Below are 26,070 nucleotides of genomic sequence, written 5' to 3' on the forward strand. Positions count from 1 at the left end.
TGTAACGTAATAGAGACCTGAAATAAAACTGATTTCAGAACAAATATCAGGAAACGTAAAAGGAAAGTAGTGGAGAGCTGGATGAATGGATCTATTCATTTACAAGACGGACTAAGGTAAAGTGACAATAATCCATTTTATTGCTGGTCAGGAGTGGATTTTCTGTTTAGGTGCATTAGCCAGGCAGTGCACGACTGTCATACAAAGGTTTTCACTGGAAAAACATTGGGAAACGTATTCAAGACTCTCCCCGGGAGCAGGTGCACAACAGACGAGTTGGTGGTCCGGGCCGATACAGCCTCCGTCTAAAGATGTGTGTTGCAGTGTCACCAGTGGTAAGGGGCCTTGGCATGGACCTCAGTGCTGTCCATGGGGTGGATATGGCGAGAAAGTGGCACAGCATCAAAAACAAAAAGCAAATCTGTCTCTGTCCTTCACGGCTGCCAGGGATTAAAAGGTTGTCCTTTCAACACTCGGCCTAGCGAGGAATTGCACAGCGGCTCGTTTCCATTCCTCAACACCGAGGCTTCTGGGACATGTCTACACTACCCCTGCTTTTTGACCTGGTATCTTCTGAAAGAATGAGTTTCCTCCTCAGTGCACCACAATGCTCTGGGAAGCAAGGGCCAGGGCGGACGCCTGCTGTGATGTTAATTTAATGACGAGCTGCTGTTGGGAAGGCAGGTCCAAACAGCTGAATGAGGGGATTGTTGTGTTTATGCTCCATTTTATGGGGAAGGGGCCCCTCTGTCTGTCTTACTGCTCTCTTCTGGGCACCGAACAGTGGGGCCTCTGTGAGTACAGTGCAGGACAACCCTGCTTCCTAAAGAGACTTGGTGTCCCAGTTTAACTCCTCCCTGAGTGTGAGTGCTTTGGGAGTTTGTGACGCATACTGAAAAGGCCCCACTCTCTGCACAATACAATCTTACACTAATTAGTGCTTCCACATTGATGCAACCCAGGTCCTATTGTGTTAGTTTTGGCCACTGTGCCCATTGGCGGTCTCAAGAATGTAATAAGTGAGGTAATTGCTGAGGTTTGGTCATATGACAACAACATGTGAAAAGTCGACAGGCAAAGAAAACAACAGAGCTGTCAGATGACAAGTGTTTTTTCAAGATGAACAAAACTATCATCAGCGTCACGATTTACAGAAAGATTCAACTCATCGTAGTCATCATGTTTGTGAGCTCTCTCAGACACAGTCCCTGTGTAATGAGGGTCTATTAAGCCTGAAACATGCTTCTGCGTTTTCACGGGCCTGTAAGCGCAAGAGCCCTTCCGGGTCCCTTACGTGCTTATGTATCCCTCCTTACGTGCTGACGGGTGTCGACCCCCTTTTCTAAAATTTACGGCAAAGCTCCGCAAGCTCACTCAGCCCGCAAGGCTGTGATTGGTCTGCTCTACATCCCTTCTGGAGCTGCATTTCCGGTTTCATGCCCCCATAATACCGGCAGAAATCACGGAAGATTTAGAAGAACGAATATGGACCAAATAGAAGAGCACTTGGCAGAAGATATCCGATAGTATGATCACTTGTATAACCTGTCACTGTCTGGCGGATTTGTCCGCCAGAAAAAGGCAACGAGGAGCCGCAGTGGAAATGTAAATAAACAATCGACGAAGAAGAAAGAAGGCGTCTCTAAGGTCGTCTCGACAAAAAGCATTACTCCGCCTAGTGTTCTGGCGCGGAATTGCTTTGTAAGACGCGCAACGGTTGGGGAAGCATGAATGAAAACGAGTCTTGCGCCACAGCGGCGTGAAAAGATGCAGACGCAGTCGCAGAAGCATGTTTCAGGCTTTAGCGACATCCCTTTTGCAGCCAATATGATTGGAGACAAGATGTGCATCTTTTTTATATTGACCAATGATTCGTCATTGTGTGTTGTAAATGAAAACGTTAACGACATCAGCATTACCACAAACAGTAAGCATAGCCTGACAGGGGTGGATACAGCGTGCACACAGTGTATGCATCACCACCTCTGATGCTTTTCGTCCCTCTTGTATTTAACCCTGGAAGATGTTGCTGACTAACCCTCAACACGGCTGCACACTCACACAGGGTATGAACACCAAGGGAGGATGAAGAAGGTCAAGTTCAGCCAAGTGTGCTTGTGTCTGTGTTGAGTGAACTGGGGTAGGGGGTGGGGGGTTGCTGTCACATTAAATTACCCAGCGTGCTTTGTGCCTCTGACGTCCCCACTGCCTTTCATCTTGTGATATATTTAGTCAAGCTTAAGTCTCAAGAAATGGCTTGTTTTTAGGAGGGCACAGACTCACGTATTGAGAGCTCTGCAGCCGCCGCAGAGAAGAGAAGAGCAGAAGAAGATCGAACATACCTAAGACAATATTTATCCGTGGAGATGAATACATTTACACTTTAGGCAACTGAATAATAAACCTTCTCAGAGTGCAACACAAACTTGAAGTTTTGCATCTACCTCCGCCAAGAAGATTGTGTTTCTTTTCTGTTTGTTTGTTTGTCTGCTCGTCAGCAGGATTACACAAAAACTGCTGGACTGGTACGGTTTGGTTTGGTCAGAGCGACTGCTACCATAGAAACAGTGTATTTATTTAGTCATCAGCGATGTCAAAAGAGTCAAGTAGTGACGTCTGTAGAGTGATGGCATTCATATAAACTGGGTTTCTGCACATTTAAGACCATAACGAATTGACATTGACATAATATAGACCTACCGTGCAGCATTAAGCAATATTTTAATATATATGACACTGTTCTATGCCAACACATCCATTAATAATGTTAATAAATCCCTGCATGAGTCGACGGTTTATCTTTATAAGATGAGGATGTGTTGACAACATTATATCTGAATCATACATCAGCAACAGTAAAGTTGACATCTTCAAACTTTGTATGCCTTGAGTGCACACTTCCAGACTGATGCTAGTTTTCATTCCTCCAATGCATTCGATATAAATACCAGTCAAAGTTACTATTGGTGGTGGGAGGGTTTTTTCTCCTGCCTGTTGAATTTGCCGGAGCTGAGCGTGTAAAATTTCCTATTCAGCACAGGAGCCGGTGGTTATATAAGAGTGCCAGACTTCACTAATCATTTTATAGATGAGAGAGAGGAGCCTGCAGAGTGGTACCTTCTCATCATCAGGACAAATCAGCTTGTGAAGCAGACGTCACACACCCGGCCTGTGCACATGTCACCACAAACACACATCCTCTCGTATACAGACACATACAGTCTGTGGGTGCAGTGGGTAGAAATCCCCCACAAAGCTCAGAGGTGGATGGTTTATTTGACAGAAAAAAAGATGAGGGCTCTGAATTATTAATGGCTGCTCTGACTCATGCTTCTTCTTCAAACCTTATGACCCCTTTTTAAAAATACCTTCCCAAAGGTTTTGGCTCCTCTGTCCTCATCCAGGCATGCTGGTGAGGTGTTGGGCACGCAGAGCAAAAACTGTGTCATGGTTGCCAAGACTGTCCTCTCAGTCAAAAAGCACAGGACAAGTGGGCAAAAGGCTTCTTATTGGTCAAAGAGCCAGTAGCAGTGGGAAATTGAAATACAGCGAACACTGTGAGTAAGAAAAACACCTGTTCACACAGAAGAACAAAGACCCTAAACTTATGAGGTCACTGCAAGTGAGTTAATTGCTCTGCGATGTGATTGTCGAAGGCCTCCGGGCCTGGGAGACAACACCCGCTCTGTGGTTGCTCTGCTCTCTGGGTCAGAATGAGCCGGAATTAGGGAGACGAAAGCTGTTGAGAGTTCAGGAGTGTGCACTTCAAGGAAGTAATCACGCAGAAGAGCTTTTAGTGGGGTGAAAAAAAAACAACCTCACTCCCTCTTCGCCGGTGCTGCCTTTGAGGAACTCATCATTAGTGCTGGCACTGGGAGGCATGGGGAGCTCTGCTGGCATGTGTCGGACTCACTCCTCATCAGGGCCCCAGCACAGCGGCAGCCAAGTGGGTAAAGGGTGCACGTCTTTGAGTGCATGGGTTTTATTGAGAGTCTGAAAGGTGCAGGTACAGTGAAATGGGCTGCAGTCCTTCTGCCTCACTTCTCTCTCTCCTCCCTCTGCAGCAGTGGAACCAGGCACGGGGGCCTGGTGGATGCTCAACAGCTTGTCCAGTCTGAGCAGTCAGCAATCGTCTGCTGCCTAGCCAGGGGCGGATCCAGGATTTTCCTTAGGGGCCACAAGGGGGCCTGAATTTACACAGAGGTGCCAATTACATGTTGTGCATTTGTGCACAAGACCTGATTCAGTAAGATACACAATTAATCCTTCCCTGTTTACTGTTAGCTCTATAGCTTTGGACAAAGCCACTCAACATTGAATATTTTTGAATATCATTTAGAAATATATATTATTTTCAGAGACGCTTTAACTCACTTATTAATCATTGAAAAACAGTAAGGCAAGTTAAGATTATAACCACATTGGTTGACAACATTTCGAGTGTACATTTGTGTGTGTCAACAGATTTTTCAGTCTTAAACAAGGTGGAGTTTCTTATCTTTCAAAACAGAAGAGACATTTTTTTTTTAATGTGGCACCGCTGAAATATTAACAGGAGCTATTAAGGGGTTGGGTGTGTAGACCATGATGACAGGACTTGCTAAAACCTCGTCCAAAACTAGTTCGACAGTTAGCAAGATATTAAAGATCAGTTTGTGCTGAAGGCATTATTGACATTTTATTGATGTTAATTATTAGGCAAAAACGGGATAACGCACTGCCGGTTGCACAACATGAGCCATGTGAAGTTCCCCTTTGATGTAAGTTTGGTTTTAGGTGAAGCTGATGTAGAATTAGTGGAAAGTGCAGCCATGATGATGGTGGAGGGATCACACGATTACACAGCTAATCAATAACCTGTAAAAAAAAGAACATGAAGCTGTGAAAAATGTAATCATCTATGCGGAGAGGAGTTTAAGAGTCTTATGGCCTGGGGGATGAAACTGTCTCTGAGCCTGGTGGTGCGGGCCCGGATGCTGCAGTACCGTCGGCCAGACGGCAGCAGGCAAAAATGTTTATGGCTGGGGTGAAAGGGGTCTTTAATAATCCGGCTGCTCTTCTTCCTGCACCGCTGGGTGTAGAGTTCCTCCATGGATGGTAGCGCTGTCCTGGTGATGTGCTGGGCAGACTTCACCACCCTCTGTAAAGCCTTACGGTTCAGGGCGGTGCAGCTGCCATACCAGGCGGTGATGCAGCCAGTCATGATGCTCTCTATGGTGCACCTAGAAGTTGCAGAGAATCCTGGAGTCCATGTGGAGCTGCCTGGCCGTCTTCCTGATGGAGTCTATGTGATGGGTCCAGGTCAGGTCATCAGTGATATGGACCCCGAGGAACTTGAAGCTGTTGACTCGCTCCACCCTGGTCCTGTTGATGTAGAGGGGGGCGTGTTCTTCTCCTGGTCTCTTCCTGTAGTCCACGATCAGCTCCTTCGTTTTGCTGACGTTGAGATGGATGTTGTTGTCCTGGCACCAAGATGTCAGGGCTCTGACCTCCTCTCTGTAGGCCTTCTCATGGTCGCCGGTTATCAGGCCTATGACAGTGGTGTCATCAGCAAACTTAACGATGGTGTTAGAGCTGTGGGTGGCCACGCAGTCATGTGTGAACAGGGAGGACAGGAGAGGACTGAGCCCTGGGGGGCACCGGTGTTGAGAGTCAGGGTGGAGTATGGGGTGCTGCCGATCCGCACCGCCTGTGGTCTGCCCGTCAGGAAGTTCAGGATCCAATCACGGAGGGCGATGTTGAGCCCAAGGTCTCTGAGCTTGGTGACGCGCTTCAGGGGCACGATGGTGTTGAATGCTGAACTGTAGTCGATGAACAGCATTCTCACATATGTGTCCCTCTGGTCCAGGTGGGAGAGGGCAGTGTGGAGGGTGAGGGAGATGGCATCTGCAGTCGACCTATTTGACCTGTAGGCAAACTGAAGAGGGTCCAGAGAGTCAGGGAGGGAGGAGGTGATGAATGGTTGGACCAGCATCTCAAAGCACTTCATGATGATGGAAGTGAGTGCTACTGGGCGGTAGTCGTTCAGGCAGAGGATTTTTGTTTTTTTGGGAACAGGGACAATGATTGTCTTCTTAAAACATGCAGGGACTACAGACTGGAGTAGTGACAGGTTGAAGATGTCTGTGAACACATCTGCCAGCTGATCTGCACACATGCATAAAAGGTGTTCAGATCCTCTGGGAGAGATGCAGACATTACATCATAGAGGAGCTCGTTATGTTGGTGGGCAGTGAGAGGGCTCCCTCTGTAGGATTTCAAAGGAAGTTACTAGCCAAAGTAACAGTGGCGATTCTAGTAGCTTAGAATTGTGTGCATTATATTACTGCTTTGTTTCTGGTAATGCCTATAACAACACACACATTTTCTTATTTGCAGTCTGTATTTCAAATATTGATTTGAACAATGATTACAAGGGCAATGGTCAAAGCCTTAAAAATTGCAAACTTTTTATACTAAAAGAAAATCTTCTCGGCTTTTTAATTTAACTAAGCGCGCGCGCGCACACACACACACAATTACATGTGTTTATTTCCCTTTTTAATAAAAGTATCTGTATTCTGTGATTATTTGTGCATATGTATATGAATACAGCTGGATAATTATGGCCTGTGCTCGAACTTAAAACCCTTCATTGTTTATTATATAATCTTTAATATTAAATATTGAGATTATTAATATAACTTTTATCACTTGAGACTGATTTTTAAAGATTGACTTGTGGGTCCCTGTAACCAGGGTAGTGCCCCTTGGCGATAAGTAATAACTACAGATTGTATTATTCTTAATTGATCATTTTATTGTTTTCATTAATTATTTAATTATCCTTAATTGATAACGTATCATTTCTAATTGATTATTTTACTATTCTTAATTAATAGCTTTATAATTTTTAATTATTTGTAATAAATAATTTTTATTTTAATAATCATATTTCATGATTATTAATAATTAGCGATGGGAGATGAAAGCCTCATTTCCTTGGCAGAGGTAACTCATCTGGTTGTCTAGTCAGAATGTGATTGAGGCCTGTTTGCTCCTGTTAGACTGAAGTGAAAAGTCAAATTTAAAACTCAATCTGACATGAAAACAAACTTAATTTGCGTATGGAAATTATTTTTGAGAAAATATAAACCGGGAAAGATAATGCTACACAAATAATGGACGTAAACATGAACTTGCGGGGGAAAAAAATCACTCAACACAACCTCACCCAGGGCTCCGTAGGCTACAAATGTCATTTTTATTATTACTTTAAATAATGTCTAAATAAAGGGACTAAAGACATGCTCGTGTGACTTCTTCCAATATCAAAAATCTGGTGTTGGGTGATGTTTGCAGCAGAAATCTATCCAGGGAGGGACGCGTGCATCACAGGGTGAGACCGTTGGGGAGTCTATCAAGTCTGAACTTTGAAATGAGTCTCACCATCACCATGGACGGTGTCAGTTGTCAAAAGGGGGGCAGTGATACTTTTTTATCAAATGTCACATTCAGAGGAAGAAGTTGTAATTTTTCATATATAAAAACTGAAAGACCTGGATACATTTCTACTTCTCCACGTGTTTTACAACAGAAATTAAAAAGGAAACGCGATAAAGGAACACACCAAGGGGGAAACAGCTATTTTTATAATCAACTCCCTTTGGTAAAAACTGTAATAAATGGTCTTGCATTTGTCTTTTTCATTTACATACCAACTTTAGCCATTCATCACTAAAGTCCACAGTAACCTTGGAAAGTATTACTAGCACAACAACACAGATTTGTCATAAAAAGTCTGAGACTATATACAGTGTATTTACAATGTGAGCGGCATGTGGACAGTCCTCCTAGTGTGTGTGTGTGTGTGTGTGCGTGTGTGTGTGTGCGCGTCTGTGTGTGTGCGTCTGTGTGTGCACGAGCTGGTGTGTTGGCCGAGGGCATTTTAAAATGATTGACTTCCAGGGCGGCGAGGATCATGTGTGTTAATAGAACTATATATAATATATATACACAACACATACACTGGAATACATGTCAGTATCTGACATTCACAAGCTATACAATTTTACAGTCTGAGACCAAACAGTGCTGTGAGGCTGTTTTCTTTTCTTCTTTTTTTTTTTACATTAGATGCAACAGTGCATTTCGGATGTTAACCTGACAATGCTGTTTGGGGCTCAGTTTCGAATAATGCTGCCATGTATTCTTGAAAAGGAAACCTATCCCTCTTTTCGTCTTGTGATAGGTACATAATTGTTTGAGCCGTAACATAGGAACGTCTGAACCAGATCGCACAGACTTAGTATTTGAGCATCCTCCAAACTTTCACTCTGGGGAACCGAACTATTTGAAACATTTCCCTTCTCCTAAATAAGTGCACTTGTCCGCCATATCGTTTTTCATGGATACTGTAGAATAACACTATCGTAAAGAAAATCCCTGTGTGATTGATTTTGATGGGAGCTCTCACTCTGATGGCTTCAGACAAACTGGTAAGTCAACAGCTAAAATCGAAGCTCGGTTGTGATTAAGTACAAAAAGCACCACTCGTTCTCTCTCAGGCTCCCTGCTTGTGTGGCTCGGCCCGGCTGAAAAAAGCTCGGGGGGAACTTTGTTTGAGACGTGGCTCTGGGTGCTGGTAGGAGCTCAGGTCTGTGACTGGAACGTGACAATTCCTAAGTTTTGGCACCAAAGGCCCTGTGAAAAAATGGGCCCAGCTAAAAACGCTGGTAAAATCCGTAATCCTGCCGCCCTGGGTGCAACATACAGGGAAGCTATAGCTTAATTGTGCTCCCATGTCAGCCTTAAAAACACATTAATAGGCCCTCGTCCCTCCACCTACTGCTGACCTGTTCGACTTCAAACCAAAACACCCCCCAGGAATCAGTCTCTCTCTCTCCCCATTCCTCCTCGGCTACGGCGCTTTGCTGGCTGTGCCGTACTTGACGCGGTATCTGTTGATGTTCACGTAGTGTACGACCTCGGGGTGGCGGGCGGTGGTGCAAGGTAAGAGGCCTTCACGCCCTTCACCCATCAGCCACTTGTTGGTCTCGGCGCTCATATCACGGGTGACGTTCACCTTGGCCCAGGCGTCCACCCAGGCCTGGAAGCGATTGTGCAGCCGCGTGCTCACCCTCTCATGTGACTGAGGGAAAAACACACATTTGTTAGAAATCTGAGTGCGAGGAGGATTATGTTAACACTGACATAGTTACACACTCTGAAGTCACTACAGATGCACATGAACAAATAACTTAGGAGTCAGATCTTCTGCCTGACTTGAGAACACTGAAGCAGCAGCTTTCAGCATTAGAGCTCCCCTCACTGGTGACTTAGAGTAAATTCAACTGTCAGCACTGAGTTTTGAAACCAGGTCACCTGATATCCATCTCCCACCAGCAGCCAAGATCTGTCGGTAAATCAGTCAGACAAGCAGCTCTCTCTTGGCTCCTCTGTCTGTGATGCATCTCGCAGCTCACTGACACATCAGCAATTCACTCTGTTTACACTGGCCAATGTTTTCATCACTCGCTCTGACAGTTGCTATTTCTGACTGCTGAACTCCAACAGAACTAAAGAGGCGGGAAGCTTAAGGTCTCTGGGTCTTAGCTTCAGTTTATCTGTGTAATAAGGTGTTTAGTATTGTGGAATAAGTGCAGTGTTTCCTATTCATAATCTAGGATTTATATTTAAATTTGTCCTGTCAGAGTCTCATAAGTTTCATAATAACATAAGATATCTCTAACTTGGTGGTTTACTCTGTTGCTGCATTGTATTGCTGTGACCAGCACTATTTGCTATCATCCATTGTCATCCAAGTTGTTACTGTCCACGCTGTCAGACCTGACAGCATGCATTGCAGTTTTCTCTCTCTCATGTGAGAACTTGTCTTTTACTACTACTACAGATAGAGCCATAGAGTGACTGAACTCTGTAGGAAATGCTGGCTTGATTTTAGAAACAGACTTTAAAGCCAAACTTAAGTGCTGAACTGTTAACTGTTGAGTTCCAATACAGTATTCAATACTAAACGTGGCAGATCTGTTTAATCGGTTGTATTGAATATAACCACAACTTATGTTTGCAATGTTTGTAGTCCCAAAGATATAAGATTTGCTGTCTGAAAGGTTTAATTTGAAAGCTAATCTAATTAAGCATCTGAAAAGATCTTTAAAAAGCCTAAACTGGAGATTATATAAAAATGGTGCATATAGATACCACTACACTACAGTCCAAGTCATAGCCACATTTCTGTGTAAGAAGCAGCCCCCTCAGATTACCACCCATAAGAGTTAAGAGAAAAAAAACTTTTACTGAGTAATTTGTATGAAGGCACAGTGTGGATTGAATACCTGGTGAGCTCGCAGCAGGGCAGTGCGTCGGTACATGTAATCCTCAGACTTGAAGACGTAGACCATCTTATAAGAGTTGAGCTTGAACATGCACTCCATTTTCTCTTTCTCCAGGGACTTCTTGCCGCCCTCGCAGGCCTCCTTGTCCAGCTGCTCTCGGCCTTTCTGGTACTTTCTGATCCGTCTCAAATTCCTGATTATGAGCACGGAGACGAGCGTAATGAGAGTGACTAATGAGATCCAGCAGGAATGTGTCAGAACAAATCGATTGGGGTTAATTTAATCAGAGGCCTGGACTTTCAAAGGAATGTGTCATACAGCGTACACAACAAGGTACTCTAGTGTCATGCATTATGAAAACCATAAATCCTGACCATGAAAATTACTTTTTTTGCCAATCTGTTGAATGAGCCCAGGTGACAACTTACCTGGTAAGAAAAACTGGCTTCTGAGCGAGGTGCTCCCTCAACTCAGGCGTGGTCGAGTCTGGGTTTAAGTAGCGTCCAACATAATCCGACCAACGCTGAATAAACAAAACAGAAACAAAGAATCGTCAGGAGGTGACACCCTGGGATTGATCGCTTTCAAGGAGCAATACAAAGAGCAGATTGTTTGGTTCCATCAAAGTTACAGAACGCTCTGCGGTGTCTTTCAGGCCATTTTCAGACATGGACTCTGGAAAATGAAAACACCATAGGGTCCAGACTTTCTCCAGTGTTACGCATTTCCCATATGACGAATGCATCAGGAGATCCTCCGGTCAGAGTCAAGGTTATCGCTTTGGCAGCAACAACAAAGCAAGATTTATCATGATTTACATCTTTGGCTAGCTAAGGTCTGATACTGAGGTTGGGTATTTACCTTTAACAGCTTACTGCCGTCACAAAGGCCTTATCTAATTAAAATAAACTAATAAACATGGCCCAGTATGTAAAGACATTTTTGTGTAGGCTGGTGGAAGGTTGATATTTTCTTACCTCAGCCTCCATGGGCTCGTCTGAGTTCTCCTCCTCTGTGTCCAGGAGCTCCACCATGAGCTGCACCTGCCCCCGGTTTCTCAAAAACATCACCTGAGAAAGAGACACGGTGTGAGAGTGAAATGAATTTAGTGTGTGAAAGGTAGAATGTATCAAAGGGTTTGAAAGGATGAAGAGCAAACCAGGCAGCTGCAGTTTGTCATGCTGAAGCCCAGGATCATTGCTGTAAACCCTATGGTCTCTATCGATGCTATCCTTTTAATTATAGTTTCTCTGTCCAATAACATCTCAGAGAAAATAATAATTTAAAAAGGTTGACACAATAGTTTAAAAAAAAGAAGAGATGCACCATCCGCCCAGTTTTCCCAATGACAGTAGCAACTTCGTGAATTTACCTTGAAGCAGTTCTCGTCAGACATCAGCTGTTCAGCCTTCCGGTGGTACATGGACTCAGCAGAGCTCCTTGAAGACTGCGTGGATATGGTTCCTCCGCTGGCCCCGTTGGCGCTCTCTGCCAGGTAGAGGTCTGTGACTTGGACGCAGATCTCGTCGCTCACCATGTGCTGAAGCTGGTTTGAAACGTGGGCGTTGGGTTAGAAAGACAGTGTACGCGACAGAGCCACCGGATTTCTGCGCCCGAGAGAAGGAGTGCTTACCTGCCGGACGATGCTTTGGATGAGCTTGTCCATTGTGAAGGCGATGTAGGCGTTGATGGTGAACATTTCCCTCAGCGAGTCCTCGTACTGAGACGCGTCCATGTTGCCATCCAGGTGATTTTTAACCATCTCCAAGAAGGCTGAGTAGTAATCCTCCACCTCAATTTCCACTAGAGAGAAGAAATTGTTTCAGAAATCAGATGAATTGGTGCATTTCAAAAGACATTTCAAAGAGATCACCTTTAGCAACAGTTTGATCATTTACTGTTTCTCATATTTGTCCGTTGCTGTTCTGAACCCTTTATTAATTACAGTAAGCCTACGGAAATGTCGACGATATTTTTCATACTTCCTCTATTACAAAAGGAATGTGAATTATGGTGTCTGTAACCGGGTTGCATACTCGATGGGTAAAAAAAAGTGTATTGGCAAAAATGAAGGGGAAAAATGTATAAATCCGAGAAGGCAGCTGGAGATATCAGAAATTAAAACAACACCTCCGCTCAGATAACTGTCACTACCCATGGCGAACTTGCTAGAGAATCTAAATGAATCGAAATGATTAGCTTGTGAAAGCTAATCACAGTAAACACACTGACAGATGCAGGAGCACAGGTGCTCCGACAATTCACAGAAACAATTTAAAGAACTCAACTCAACTACCGTAACAGGCTGACAAGTAGGCTATAACACACTTGATGTGAGTGACCTTGTATGTAACCTGTGTGTTTAATCACAGTGGTCACGGGTCATACGTTAACGGATCCAGGCGGGTCTGGATTTGACTGGGAGATAATAGCGGCTAATGGGTTGTAAACTGGTACAGCGGTTTGCAGGCACGGGCGGAAGCTGGTTTGCAAGTCTATAAAAAAACAGTTTCAGGGTTTATGCTCTCTCCCTCAAATGGGAAAACAAACAAACACAGAACAGTCGGGTTGAAGAGCAACATAGGAAATTGATAAAAAAATCTATGTCTGTGTGTTGTTACTCACTGGGCTCCTTCAGTCGCAGCTGGATGGCTGGATTGTCGTTCTTCTCCTTCTTGAGTCCCAGGACCTCCTTCTCCCATTCTCGTTCTCTGACCTCCTCCTCGATCTGTCGCTCCGCCTGCCCGTACAGCCTCAGCAGGCGCGAGCACAGCGTCTGGTGCAGCCGCAGGAAGATGTACCAGTTGTTGTTGACGTAGAAGAGGTTGTAGGCGTCGTCGCAGCCGCGCAGCTTCTGCGCTGCCGTGTTGCTGAACAGCAGCTTGGACTTGGAGGGGCTCCTGCTGCCGGGGACGCCATTGTGCTTTTTGGTAGCTCCTTCCTCCAGATCCATCTCCTCCTCCTCCTCTTCCTCCTCCACCTCCGAGAGCTCGCCGCGCTGGGAGAACAGCATGTCGGGGACGAAGTGGTAGATGATCTGTTTGATCTTGTATTTTTCCTCCTTCTGAATGCCGGTCTGCCGCTTGACATGGTGGATGATGAGTGCTGCTGCGTCCTCCAGGATCTGACTGTCCTCATAGGCCAGAGTCAGGTGAGGTCCTATGGGTGGACCGGTGTTTTCCTCTGAGGCCTGCTCCTGGCGCTGCAGAGCAATAAAATAATTCATTGTCATCATTTTGAAATTCATTATTTAGTTTAAATGTTAAAGCTGACTTGAACTGTTTCCTAAAACTCTATTTCTACTGGTCAGACAGTTAGCATGACTTTTTACACATTTTGAATTGTGCTGATTCTGTCTTGCTTGTGTCTTTTACCTCATCATAGATGCTTTCGATTTCATTGAGCAGGGACTTGGATCGAAGCACTTTGGTGTCATTCTGTTTGAAGTTGATGCCTTGATGGTCGAGAGACTTGAGGTAATACTTCTCGTTCTGCTCCCTCCATATCTTGTTGAAGCCTCGCTGGGCTTCCCGCCACTCGTCATCCTTTGTCTTTAACCTGGTGAGAACAGAGGTCAAGTAACGACACGGATGCAAACATCTGCTGCAACATGATGCATTTCCGACAGGAGGGTTTAATAATAAAGAGGCAGTTTTTCCTTCCTTCCTGCAGCGATGGAGATTGTAGTCTATAAAAGCACACATTCATTCTCAGGGGTCATTATTCATAAACACCACAGACACTTCACATTGCCTTTTCCTGTCCTGTGTGGATTAGTGGGTTTATAATCTGTGGTTCAGCTCAAGCTGGTGTACACACATAAACTGCACCACTTGAACAGAGAGCTGTGAGTCCCACATCGTCAAACAAAAAGAACCCTCTCAACAAAACAGCTTTACATAAATATGATTCTTCTTCCATTAACATTAATCAAATAATTAAAGATATATATATTTTTTTAAATTTCAGCCAACATAAGAGGCGATTTACATAATTACTTTTCTTTTTTACACCTACCTCTTTAACACGAGGGGAACAGAAGCTGCAGGGTTTTTCTTAAGACCGTCGATGACGTCAGGCGCTTTGTCTCCGTATATCCTCTGGATGGCCTTGCGGTGCACGACCTCAGAGGAGCCACCCAGCGTGTTGTCCAGGCGGAACTTGGCCTGCTCCTCAGCAGACATGCGGGACAACTTGCGTTGCACCGTTTCCAAGGCTCTGATGGTGGCCAGGTTGGTTTCCAATACAACATCCAGCTGTCGGGACGAAAACACAGAGGATTTACCATTATTTTCCTAAAATTAAATAATTTATATGAACTGTGTGGCATCAACCCTGTGATGACATCTACAGACAAGCCGTCAACATGAATTATTCCCACTCACCTCAAAGCGCTCGTCCTCACATCTGTAGATATGCTCCTCGTACTGGGTCTTCTTGGAGCTGACAAACGTTGAGTCCTCAGACCAGGAGGGGAAGGACACCCAGGTGTCATTTAGGACCTGGACAAGGTAGAAACCAACACTATCAACTTAAAGCTCCATGGAGATAAACAGAGATGAATTCAAAGTATGCCAGCAATAGTGACATGTCCACCGTCGGCTTGGACTTACGGGCATCATACCACCTTTGCTAAAGGATGTTAAAAGCTTCTAGAAGGATTGAATTCCTAATTTTTCTGTTTGATCTGCCCTTGTATTTTTTCTTCCTACACATTTCAGTCAACTAGATCTCATCTTTGCAATATCTAATCTTCAATGTACCTTGTATTTATGAGAGGTGTGCACATTTCTTCATTCTTAGATGCATCGCAATGTAGACAATTGGTCCATTGTTTTAGATGAACAGAGTCACTTGTTGACCTACGCAGAGTAATGTGCCTGATATTTGGATTGAAAAGCTTATTTTGTAAATAGCAGCACAATTGTAATAATAGTAACAGTCTATAATACTTTTTAAAGCACTTTCTAAACATGTTCATGTTTGTCTGACTGATTTCATTAACTGATGAAAACTGAATTGAATGCATCGCTGCATCGTTGTGCATTGGAATCGCGAGGCTGCTGAAGATGCACACCTCTAGTATTCATGTGTGTTTAAGTTGTTTTTGGTTAGTTAATAAACATGAGTGGACAAATAAAATTAGTAGAGCCAATCTGTCATAAGACTTCAAGCAAAAACTCAACTGACAGAAAAACACAGAGGAAAGTGCACAAATTACACTTAATGAATATATCTTAACCTCAAGGATTTCAAAACGTTCTCTTCTCACCTCTTTACAAAGTGGAGTCCTCCCAGTACATTTGGGCTGCTGGTAGGTTTTGGGCAGAGCTCTGTAACTGGAGCCTAGTCTCTTACAGGAGGCATAATCGATCTCCATGGCGATGCCCTCGGTGGCCCGTTCCTTAGGGTATGATTCGATGTGGGACATTTCCCGATATCCCAAGAAGTTCTTAAACCAGTTGAACAGCTCTGGGAATTTTCTGTGTATGTAAGAATGTCAGATATTAAAGTTAAAAAAGAACATGTATTAGATATAAATACTGTATTTATTTATCTTCTTATGTGGAAAGACTTGTATCCTATGTGTGTAGTGAGACAACTCACCCTAAGAAGGGAAGCACCAGCTGCACCAGTTCAGCCCTGGAGATCACCTCCTGGTTAAAGATGACCAGACACCGCAGGAAGTTGTCATAAGCCTCCGCACTTCGCAAGGCTTTGCGCACCTGTAATGAAAAATAATTTCAAAAAAGATTTATGTCAGGGTCGAGTGGAGATGAACTAAATCTGCCTGCCATATCTCAAATTTGAAAAATAAATAAATGAAAGAACATTTTCTACAATTTAGTCAGCAGCATATTGCTTGAAGTATGGCCTTACACATCTTATGACTTAGACTGATTGTGTGTAATCATATCTGTGTCTTATTTCAAGTCATATTAGTGACTTTCACATCTCAGAGTATTTCAGAATAGTTTTAAAGAAAAAAGCTATATTAATAATGAATAAATTAAATTGCACTTAAAATTACTAATGCAGTTAAACGATCAATAAAGAGGGTTTTAGTCTTTTCATGAGAATGAGTAATTCCATCTAAACCTAACCTGTATTTAAGCTAAAAACACAGCAACCAACTCACCTTCTCAAAGAACAGAGATTCTGTGCCGACTCCATGTTTGTTGGCTTCTGTGACTGAAGAATCTTTCAAATTCAGTAACTTGGGCTTCTTCTGTAGCATTACAACAACGAGAGGGCAAAGGTATAATAATTACACAACAAATCAACGAAGACAGGCTTGAAAACACAACAATGAAAAGGAAAAATCGGGAGGTAGCTGTCGCCTCTTTAGCATGTATGAGTCCTTTTGAGTGTACCTTAACAGGTGGTATGGACCCTGGAGTCGGATGCCGACGGATCTGACAGCCGTTCTGATTGGGCCTCTGTTTGTTGTTGAGCTGCATCTTTTTGGCGGTGCCACCGTGGTCGTTCCGTACAGACTCGGCCTTCTCGGCTGTGGTCTTATTTAACAGCTGTGGAAAAGAGACATGATGATACTGGTAAGACTGCACTACTGTATGATCATAAACTTACCTGAACAATTTTAAACAACTGATTATAAAAGCTTTACTTTTATAATCACATCTGCATTCAGACCTGCGTAACATGAAGAGTCTGCTTACCACTGAGCTGTTGGCATCAGGTAGGAACTGTCCAAACTCTGATAGCAGGTCCTCTTGGTTCTTGAAGAGCCTGGCTACCTGAGCATAGACCTCCTGCTCCGTCAGAGCCGGTGTGTAGTTCCCTCCGGCCTCCTTTGCGTTACGCTGCTCCTTCTGTGGAGGACGAGCACAAGATCCGTGTAATGTCAGGAATATGAGAGGTAACAGCGCCCTCACCAACTGCACTTCCACATCTTATGTGAACTATAAGTGCAACAGTTAAAATATGATAAGATATACTTTTCCATTATGAGGGTGTTTTTTTCAGTTCGAGTCACTGACCTGATACGTGTGCAGGATCTCCAGGAACGCTTTGTAAATGTCGGGCTGGCCCTGAAAGCGGTTCTTGATCTTGTTGACGTAGTTGATGGCGTGGTTGAACTCCACAGGCTGGTTGTTCTGCATGGGTGGCCCGGTGGGGGTCCCGCTGAGTGGTGGGTGGAGCTGCATGGGCGGGGAGCGGGGAGAGGTGTAGGCAGGGATGGACGGATTGCTCTGGCTGCTCGGTGTCAAGGCTTGGGGCTGCAGAGGCTAGAAGATGGAAGCTTTCATTAGATGCTGCACCACTAAATGCAGTTTTATCTACTCACCACTATGCCGGTGGGGGGGTGGGTGGAGTGTTCACGAAACACTTTTGGATCCATAACAATTGAAGTCAATGACATTTAAGCGTAAAACCTGGTGTAAATCTCCTCACTTCATGTTAAATATGTATGTCCGGGCTTGCAGATACTTTGATGACACCACACGAGGAGCATGGAGGCATGTTATGGTTTTTCTGTGGTTTAATTACGTCACCCTTTACTTCATTTGTATTGGATTTGGCTCCTACACTGTTTACCCCGAAAACTCCAAAAGTGTTTTGTGGAATCAAACACTTTACACAAACCATCAGCATAGGGGTGAGCAGATAAGGAGTGACTTTTCATTTCTGTGTGAACTATCCCTTTAAACTAGAACCAGCTTGACCACATCTCTGTGTGAGCTTTGTCTTTACAACTTGGTTGGTGTTCAGCCATTCCCCGCTCTGCCTCTAGGACTCACCTTGCTCATCTTGGCAGGGGTAGACTGTGTGAGAAGGGGTGGAGCGGTGGTGGTTGGTGCAGACGGCAGCTGTGCCTGGTGCTGGGTATTTGTTCCTGTCAGGGGGATGTTCTGGACTGTAATGCCGTGCGGGGTGATGTGGTGGATTTGACCCGGTGTCGTCACGTTCACCAAGTCATTGGTCGCGACCTCGATCTTGTAGCCTGGCGGCAGGAAGGTGTTAAAGCCCATGATGAGGTCAGGGTGACCTTTGAACAGCTGCGACACTCTGCTGATGACCCCTGGAGTGTCAATACTAGAGACAGAAGAACACACATCATGAGTTGAAATCCAGTTCAGCTGTTAAACTTACACCTGTTGAACCTTTAATTAGTCGGAACACATGTCTACTTCCGCTGTCCAGCTGTGACAGACTTATCAGACTTAACACTCATTCTCAGCCAATCTAAAAATAAGCTTACTATTTCTTTTGAAGCAAAAACTAAAGTAGTTTCTTGAAGGTGAACTTAGCCATGATCCTTCTTATTAAAGAACACTATTTTTTTTTTTATATTAGTTATTAGCTAAATATGCTAGTGCTGAGTGGTGCAAGTTGAAGGTACTTTGACATGGGTGAGAACAGAACTCATCTAGCGAGATATCTGAGTGAGAATATTTGCATGTGCAACCCAATGACTCGCTGTAAAATGAAACCGCGTCCTCACCTTTGAGACTTGAACTCTTTCATTATGTCCAAAAAGTCGTTGTAGACCTGAGGATGGTTGCCGAACTGCAGTTTCACTTGATCCAAGTAAGACAAAGCATCTTCCACCTGAGAGCGAGGGAGAAAAGGAAAAGAGGGAGTCAGAGATCGAATCTGTTTTTCTTTCACATTCACCTTTTTTAAATCAATGCCCCGATGATCTTATTACACACCAAATGTGTAAAAATAGCAGTTGCTCAGCTGTGGCCAACATCACATTCTGAAACCCTGACAGACTCTCAGAATAAATCAGTACAAAGAACTGGAAATAAACCCAGATGTGACAGCTGGAGTGCAGGAGTTGCCAAATGAGTTCACAGAATGCTGATTCAGTCCATCAGGACCTGCAAAATCTCTCTCTATTTTGAATTATATCTGAGTTTTAGAATCAGGTGTCAGTGGAGCCATTCCCTGCACTGTGCACCGGTACTGATGTGTTTTATATCAACCAGCAAGTTTCACAGAACTAATGAGGGGAGCAGCCGCAGCATCAGAGTCTGGCCAAAGCTACTGCACTAGGGGTAAGTTCGGAAAAATGAAGGAAGTGCCCAGGAAAAGCTTCTGATGAGCCAGATTAAAAAGAAACTCTGCATTCAGAGGAAGGATTACATTCTCAAAAAGACAGTGTCAACGGCGAGAAGGAACATGGATGCTAACTCCTGCTGCTTCTCCTGGTTCCACAGCTCTGACACAGATGTCGCCTTACCGATTTCAGACAGGCTGGCATTTGCAAAATATTTGAAGTGGCCTATACATCTGTTACAATTACTCAACATAAATAGTGATTAATTGTTAGAACTATGGGCATTTCTCTGTATGTTTATGTAATGACTCTCATTGCCAGAAGGGGGAAACAAAAGTTCCAAACTGCAGGTTTAACACATTAGTTGCACATTTTCTAAAAGGGTTTCTATCACAGGAACTTCCCTCTGAACAAAGAACCTTTGCAGGGTCTATATAAAGTTTCAGAGGTTTACTTTACAAAAGTACCGGAACCCTTGGGGTGGGGATGCAGTGCTAATTATACCTGATTGGTTGAGTGACAGCATTTTATTTAGGCCATAATTCTTGTACATGTAGCTGCGTATACAGCTTCTTAAAAGTGTATTGATCTTTTGTATCGACATTATGAAGTGACATTAGAAAGCCTATGACAATGAAGTCCAGGCTCTTCTGAGTATTTTTGCTGCTGCTCAGAGGGAAATGGAGACTGCATGACGAGAAAGTTTATTTAAAGATTCAGCCCCAACTTCGCAAATCCATTGAGGAGTGGAAAGTTAGGGTTTTAGTCAATAATGTTCACAATTTTATAGTTATATATATATATATATTTGTTTTCAATAACTTCTTTATCTTCTGGCATCTTTGACATTCTAAGGTTTTTCATGGGATGTGCCAACTGCTGGAGCCTGTCACAATAAAAGTGGCCAACTAACCTTGAGCCTCTGAAACTGCTGCTGGCCTTGAGCTGAGGCTTGAGGAGCAGCCGTATGGCTGTGTCCCGACATCACAGAGGGGCCATGGGGTTGCACTGCCAAGCTGTGGTGGTGGGACCCCCCATGGACTGCTGGGCTCGGGGGGTGCCCATGTCCACCGCTATTCTGGGCCACGGTGGGAACCTGGGGAGGCAGAGTAACTATTTAAAACAATGGTAGATAATAAACAGTGGGTGAATGTCATCTGATGCCTGATTTTTGACATTAAAATGGCTAAAGTACAATAAATGTAGAGCAATTTCATTATTTATTTAGACGAGGAAGAAAATACAGAAAATACAGACAATTGACTGACATGCACCAAAGACTGACAGCGGTTTGAATGAGTTATGGTTGACAAGTGATTTTAATCCTCCTCCAATCCATCTTAGTCTAACTCGTCCACACTTGACAAACAAAGCTTATACCTGATATCCCTGGGGGACGGAGTACTGGACACCTGCTGTGGGCTGCATGTTGTCGGACGCGGCCTCATACACAGCTGGGGCTGGAGCAGGGGCCAGGACACGGTGCTGGAAAGCCTCCGCGTTGCCAGCGAGGCGCCGCTGCTGCGATGCAAAAACGGTTTCGTGATCCTCCAGTCGCCGCTTCATTATGAACTCATACTTGTGAGCGCTGAGAGACCTGGGAACAGAAAGAGCAGCATATGGATCCTATTTCACACTGGCAGACCTCTGTTTGGTTATTCAGACTCCATCTACTCTGCTTCTTCAATTCATTTGATTTTGTCTTCAGGGACATATGGCAATATTTACTTTTTACTTCAACTGTAAAATTATGGGTACACAGTGCCAGCCAGCCACTTCTTCTATTTGGCTGAGGAGGAAAACAAACTATTATGGGACCATATATTTAAGGAAACATCAAAGTTTTATAGTTAAGTTATCAGACATTAATAAGAATCACTTTTGGGTTGAAAATGTTCCTCCAATACATCACGTTGCCTGCAATTTAAACTTTTTAAGAAATAAAAGAGGCTGCACAATTCAAGGTTTCCCCCAAAAGATGAGGTGGGAGTGATTTTTAAGTTATGTTCTATATAAAATAAAGAGGTTGTATAGTTAAATAAGGCTGAGTGTTCCAATGGTAAATTATTATATAAATGCAATATATTCTGTCAACTTTGGTCTTTTAGTAGTCATCATCTTTTTATTATGTATCAAATAATGTGTGGGCCCTGATCAAAACACAGTATTCACAATGACAATGCAGTTTTATTTGCAAAAATGTCAGTGGTAATAGTTTATATCCTAATATAATTTCATCAACTGACCAGATACTGTCAAAGATTCACAGATAATCATATAATCTAACTTCCGTCTGTGGTCCCGACAGTTTTTACAAGAAAACCTGAAATAAAATGATCTGCTTAATATAATAATAAATGCATGAACCCTAACATTACGTCAAACATACTATCCTATATTCACGTGTTTCTCAAACTTGTAATTTCCAGATGATGGGGCTGTCGCGAGATCAACTAAACCCAAGATCACCTCCTGAACGGAACCTCGATGTTAACATGTGCTGGACGTGAAACTCGTGAAACCGCGCGTGGCCGATGAAACACGCACTGTGGACGTCAGCGGTGAAAACGAACAGGTGCAGCGGGAACGTGGGAGACGTCACGCTGCCATTCACAACTTCCTGCAGACGGCAGCGCCTGCTCCTCGACCCGCGGCTCCCCAGTCAAACCCAGCGAGGGGGGACGAACACGCCGTGGTTCCGAAGCCTCGACGCCGAAGCCAAAAGCCCCTACATTGACTGTGAAACCCATGAGCCATCATGTGAGCTCGGCGTCCGGACGGCGGAGGTGTTCGCCGACAACCCCCCGGCTCTCCGCGGCCAATGAACGCGAGGCTACTGTATTTATAGCCGCACCACCTCCACTCGGTGTAGAGCTGTAGCGCTACAGTCAGTAGCCTACAGGCAAACACGGCTTTCCCTGCTAACAGCCGTGAGCCGACCATCCCCTTTACGGCCTAGCGACACAAGCACCGACCTCGAGTTACAGAGCGACGCTTTCCCCCCCCCCCCCGCCCGCCATTTAGAGCGTGGCACACGAGTGGGGCTAATTACCCTCGGGCTCCATCAGGTAAGCGCTAAAAGTACACGCTCAGCCAACCCGGAAGCGATTCAAAGTGTTTATTCCGATAACTCGCCGCAAAACTGGTTTATCGACAGCGGTCGCGAGCTGCCAATTGGCTGCTAGCTAATGTAAACAACATTGGAAGCCCCACACGGAGCGCTGTCCGCGGGCTAGCAGGGTCGCACATGCAGCTAAGCATGAGCGATCCGGCGCACTGTTGCTACAGCATCTGCAGCAGCGCTGTTGGGTTATCTCCATGCACAGATCGGGTCGAGCTAGGAGAGGGGCGAGGAGACGTCGATCCCCCCGTGGGCTTCACTCGTCTGCTAACGGTAGGTAGGTTGTGCAGGCAGGTTGCAGCTAGCCGTGTTAGCTTACTGAATGAATTCAGCTGAACTCACCCCCTCTCCTTAAACAGCGAGCTGAAGTTCCCCGATGATGCTTTGATAATCCGTTACCGATGGGGGCCACAGCTGGAGACGGAGCAGACACCACCGCGGACGTACGAGTGAAAAAGCAAACTTATCCGTGATTTAAGTAAACAATTTAAAGCTAAGGGCTGCAAAGTGAAAATCTGCCCGAGAAGAAAACAATCTCCGTTCGGTTAGCAATGGGGGGAGGCGTGGTTTTCCTGCATAGGCCAGCCCCCTGACGAGCACTATTGGTCGGTTCGTTCGGAGGGTCCACAATGGGGCGGGGCGGATGACCCGGGCTGTCAATCATGGATTTATCCTCGAGTCCAAGAACACGCCCATGTTGACTTGAAGCGCCACAGTGCATCAGTGAGTTCAGGCCATGGATGTGTTACACACTATGTGTAGGGTCAGGGGAGTAGTGTTGGATCAGTATACTACAGACCCCCGCCAATCTTCGCTTTCACTAGTTCCTCTTTCCTCCAATGCAATATTACATGTCTATGGTCTTATATAAGGCAGAATTTAAATAGTTTACCAAAGGGAGCATTTTCTTGTTTCGTAATATTGTACTGTTATTATAACCACATATTTCCCTGTCTAAGTTTGTTTTAACTGATCCCAGGCCCTGAGTAATAATGATGTCTTTACCTTTCATAAACTTAACAATCTATTCCTAATTAGAATAATAGTCAGACCTTATAATAATGTAGTACTGCAGCTAGTACCTAATTACTTGAAATCTGAGAAAAACTGAAGCACTTTAATAAAACACGGCTTTACAGCTGTGCACATTAACAAAATTGAGATTTAAATCTAGATTTTGACTAGCAATTCTGATCGATAATGATAATGAGTAGTGGCCCCCTATTGTGTAAACAAACCTTCAGCGGATGTCCTGGTGAAGTTGTACAGTAAAGTCTTTTAATGCAGTATTCCTTTGTTGGTAAGGACCAGAGTACCTTTCAAATTGTACATAATGTCTTACATTCATCTTCCTGTGTTAGATGCTTTTGACTGACTGAATTTCTTTGCTGTTTTATGAAACTTAAAAAAATAAATGTTTGAAATACTATGGTCAAATTGCAAGGCAAATTCATTTTTGTGGGTAGCTTGAGCTGTGTGTGCAAAACATGTTACAAATATTTCCAAACTTTAAGTGATCTGGGCGAAGCATGAATTTTTGTTTTATATGTCAAATGTATGTTGTATGCAAATGTATACCAGGGCTGCCCAGAGTTTGCATTAAAATGTCTTTATGGTGAGAAATACTATTGATAAATAGTATTTCTGAATTACCTATGGGGCATGTTCCCTCCTCCAGCATGCAAACATATCATGTGTGTGTGCCAATAATTAGTTCTCAAAGAATAAAGTTGAATTGATAAATGTGCTATGTTTTTCTGAAAATTATATTTATCTAAGAATATGCACATTTGAGCATAATAAACCATACATATAATAAAGGTATGGCAACTGGATCAATCAATTATGAAATGAATCGTGAGTTGTCGAATTGGACATGTTTAGTTTGATGTGGTTGTAGTCTATAGTTTAGTTATGTAAATATTTGTTATGTATTTATAATCTTTTAAAGAAAATCGGTGTATTTTTTTTGTGAGTCGAGTGTGACTGACTGTCAATCAGATGCGTTAACATGTGATATCTGCACGGCCACTTCCTGGAGTCAGGTAACACGTGACTCAGTGGGCTGGATCCTGCCTGTGCACTCGGATCCCTCCCCTTTGTCGGGGGCTGCAGCCAATCAGCGCACAGAAACGGCCTTACAAATCCCCAAAAGGTGGACCTTCCAAAATAAACCATCGCCCACGACAGGCGGAGCCGCAGCAGCCCGGGATTCCTCCCTCCAGCCCGAGCACGGGGATCAGCAGCGGCTGCACACACAATCATACGGCTCTGCTATCCCGACTGGCCCCCGCCACCCCGTTATTGAGTGCACATTTATAAACGACGTGGTTCACTTCAGGATTGGCACAAAAGAAGCATGGTTTTCATGGTCTAATCGCGCATTGCGAGAACATGTCGCAGCTGCGTAACAAGTCGTTATTTCACTTTTGTGCAGAAGCGTGCACGACAACACGCTGCGGGCTGTGGAGCTCCACAACACCGAGGAGGGGGGGCCTCGCTGGCCCCGTGCACTCAGCGTCGGTCGACGTGCGTGTGTTGCTGGCTGCCCTCTCCAAACAAAAGGCTCCGCGGGACAACGATAGGAGAGAAAGCCCGCAGCCACTGTTTTATTGACGCTGTGCATTAGCGCAGGTGGACGCGGGGGAATGGGGAGCGGGGCCTGGGCGACTCGCGCTGCTACGTATTTTCTTGGCGGCAAAGAGGCGATCCGGGTGCCCTTACCAAACAATGCCAAAGTCAAAGGAAACGGGAACTACTGCGTCGCAGCGCGGAGGAGCCACGCCATTCCCCCCGCCGCGCTCCCCCGACAACAACGCAGCCACAGCGGCCGCGTTTCCCCGCGGCGGAGAGGACGCCTCCAACAAATCCTTTGCTTTGTTTACTTCAGCAATCGGGAGTGAAAATGTCGAACCTGTTTCACCACCACAACAACTCCCCCCTCCTCCTCCTCACCCCGACCAGCCATTTACAAACATGCCCCCGCGGCCCCGCACAGCGAACGTCTCCAGGACAGCGGGATGCCTCGCATGGTCACCGCACTGCCCCGCACTCTCTGTTGCCCCGCACTCTCTGTTGCCCCGCACTCCCAACGACGAGCCATCTCATTTCACCACTATACGACTTCCGATCCCCAGCATATAAAAACAAGCCCCCGATCGCCTCACTTTAGATCACAAAAGGCGCAAAGCGTCCCCCCCCCCACTCGCGATAAACACCCCTCGCTTGTTACAGCAGCAGTGGTGAGATTATAACGTAGTTTAAACAGCTGTTACATACCCAGGAAAAAGACTCCTTACTCCGGATTCGTGTTTGTAACAAAATGTGTTGGAGACGCCCCCCTCGGCTGGCATTGGCGGACACTACCATCTACGTCACTTTATTTTGAATATCACCCGCTAAAATCGAGGCAGCATCACAGACATACTGCTGACTCCATCTGATAAAATCGGTGGGGCAGGACCCGTACCTGATTTACACACAAACACACACAGCAGGACAGTGATCTGCAGCTGCCCTGCAAAGTAATCAAGTACTCTTACTGAAGGAACTGTGCGTTATTTATGCACTCCTTCCAATTCCAT

At 44.7% G+C, this 26,070-nt stretch overlaps 1 protein-coding gene across 2 annotated transcripts; it reads right to left on the reverse strand.

Moving 5' to 3' along the window:
* Positions 1-7,220: 7,220 nt before the first annotated feature.
* sin3aa (SIN3 transcription regulator family member Aa) lies at positions 7,221-25,809 on the reverse strand. Of its 2 annotated transcripts, none has more exons than XM_062389780.1 (21): positions 25,766-25,809; positions 20,746-20,962; positions 20,279-20,461; positions 18,805-18,911; positions 18,101-18,395; positions 17,339-17,587; positions 17,018-17,170; positions 16,712-16,867; positions 16,477-16,566; positions 15,945-16,063; positions 15,610-15,820; positions 14,723-14,839; positions 14,355-14,593; positions 13,712-13,895; positions 12,963-13,539; positions 11,971-12,140; positions 11,710-11,883; positions 11,315-11,407; positions 10,766-10,860; positions 10,338-10,530; positions 7,221-9,130 (listed from the first exon to the last, which is right to left on the reverse strand). In XM_062389780.1, the coding sequence occupies exons 2-21, from the start codon at positions 20,929-20,931 to the stop codon at positions 8,900-8,902; spliced, it is 3,822 nt and encodes a 1,273-aa protein (XP_062245764.1). In that variant the 5' UTR covers positions 20,932-20,962; positions 25,766-25,809; the 3' UTR covers positions 7,221-8,899. The 2 variants fall into 2 exon arrangements, with proteins under 2 accessions (XP_062245764.1, XP_062245763.1); XM_062389779.1 differs by lacking the exon at positions 25,766-25,809 and adding an exon at positions 22,829-22,926.
* Between the last annotated feature and the right edge of the window lie 261 nt (positions 25,810-26,070).

The sequence above is a fragment of the Platichthys flesus genome, chromosome 6 (assembly GCF_949316205.1).
Source record: "Platichthys flesus chromosome 6, fPlaFle2.1, whole genome shotgun sequence".
In the NCBI taxonomy this organism is placed as follows: domain Eukaryota; kingdom Metazoa; phylum Chordata; class Actinopteri; order Pleuronectiformes; family Pleuronectidae; genus Platichthys; species Platichthys flesus.

Coding starts and splice junctions, on each gene's coding strand:
- sin3aa (XM_062389780.1), bottom strand. CDS start 20,931: ATGAAGCGGCGACTGGAGGATCACGAAACCGTTTTTGCATCGCAGCAG. Junction 20,462..20,745: donor CCGTCCCCCAGGGATATCAG/GTATAAGCTTTG, acceptor CTGCCTCCCCAG/GTTCCCACCGTGGCCCAGAA. Junction 18,396..18,804: donor AAAGAGTTCAAGTCTCAAAG/GTGAGGACGCGG, acceptor TTCTGTCTCTAG/TATTGACACTCCAGGGGTCA.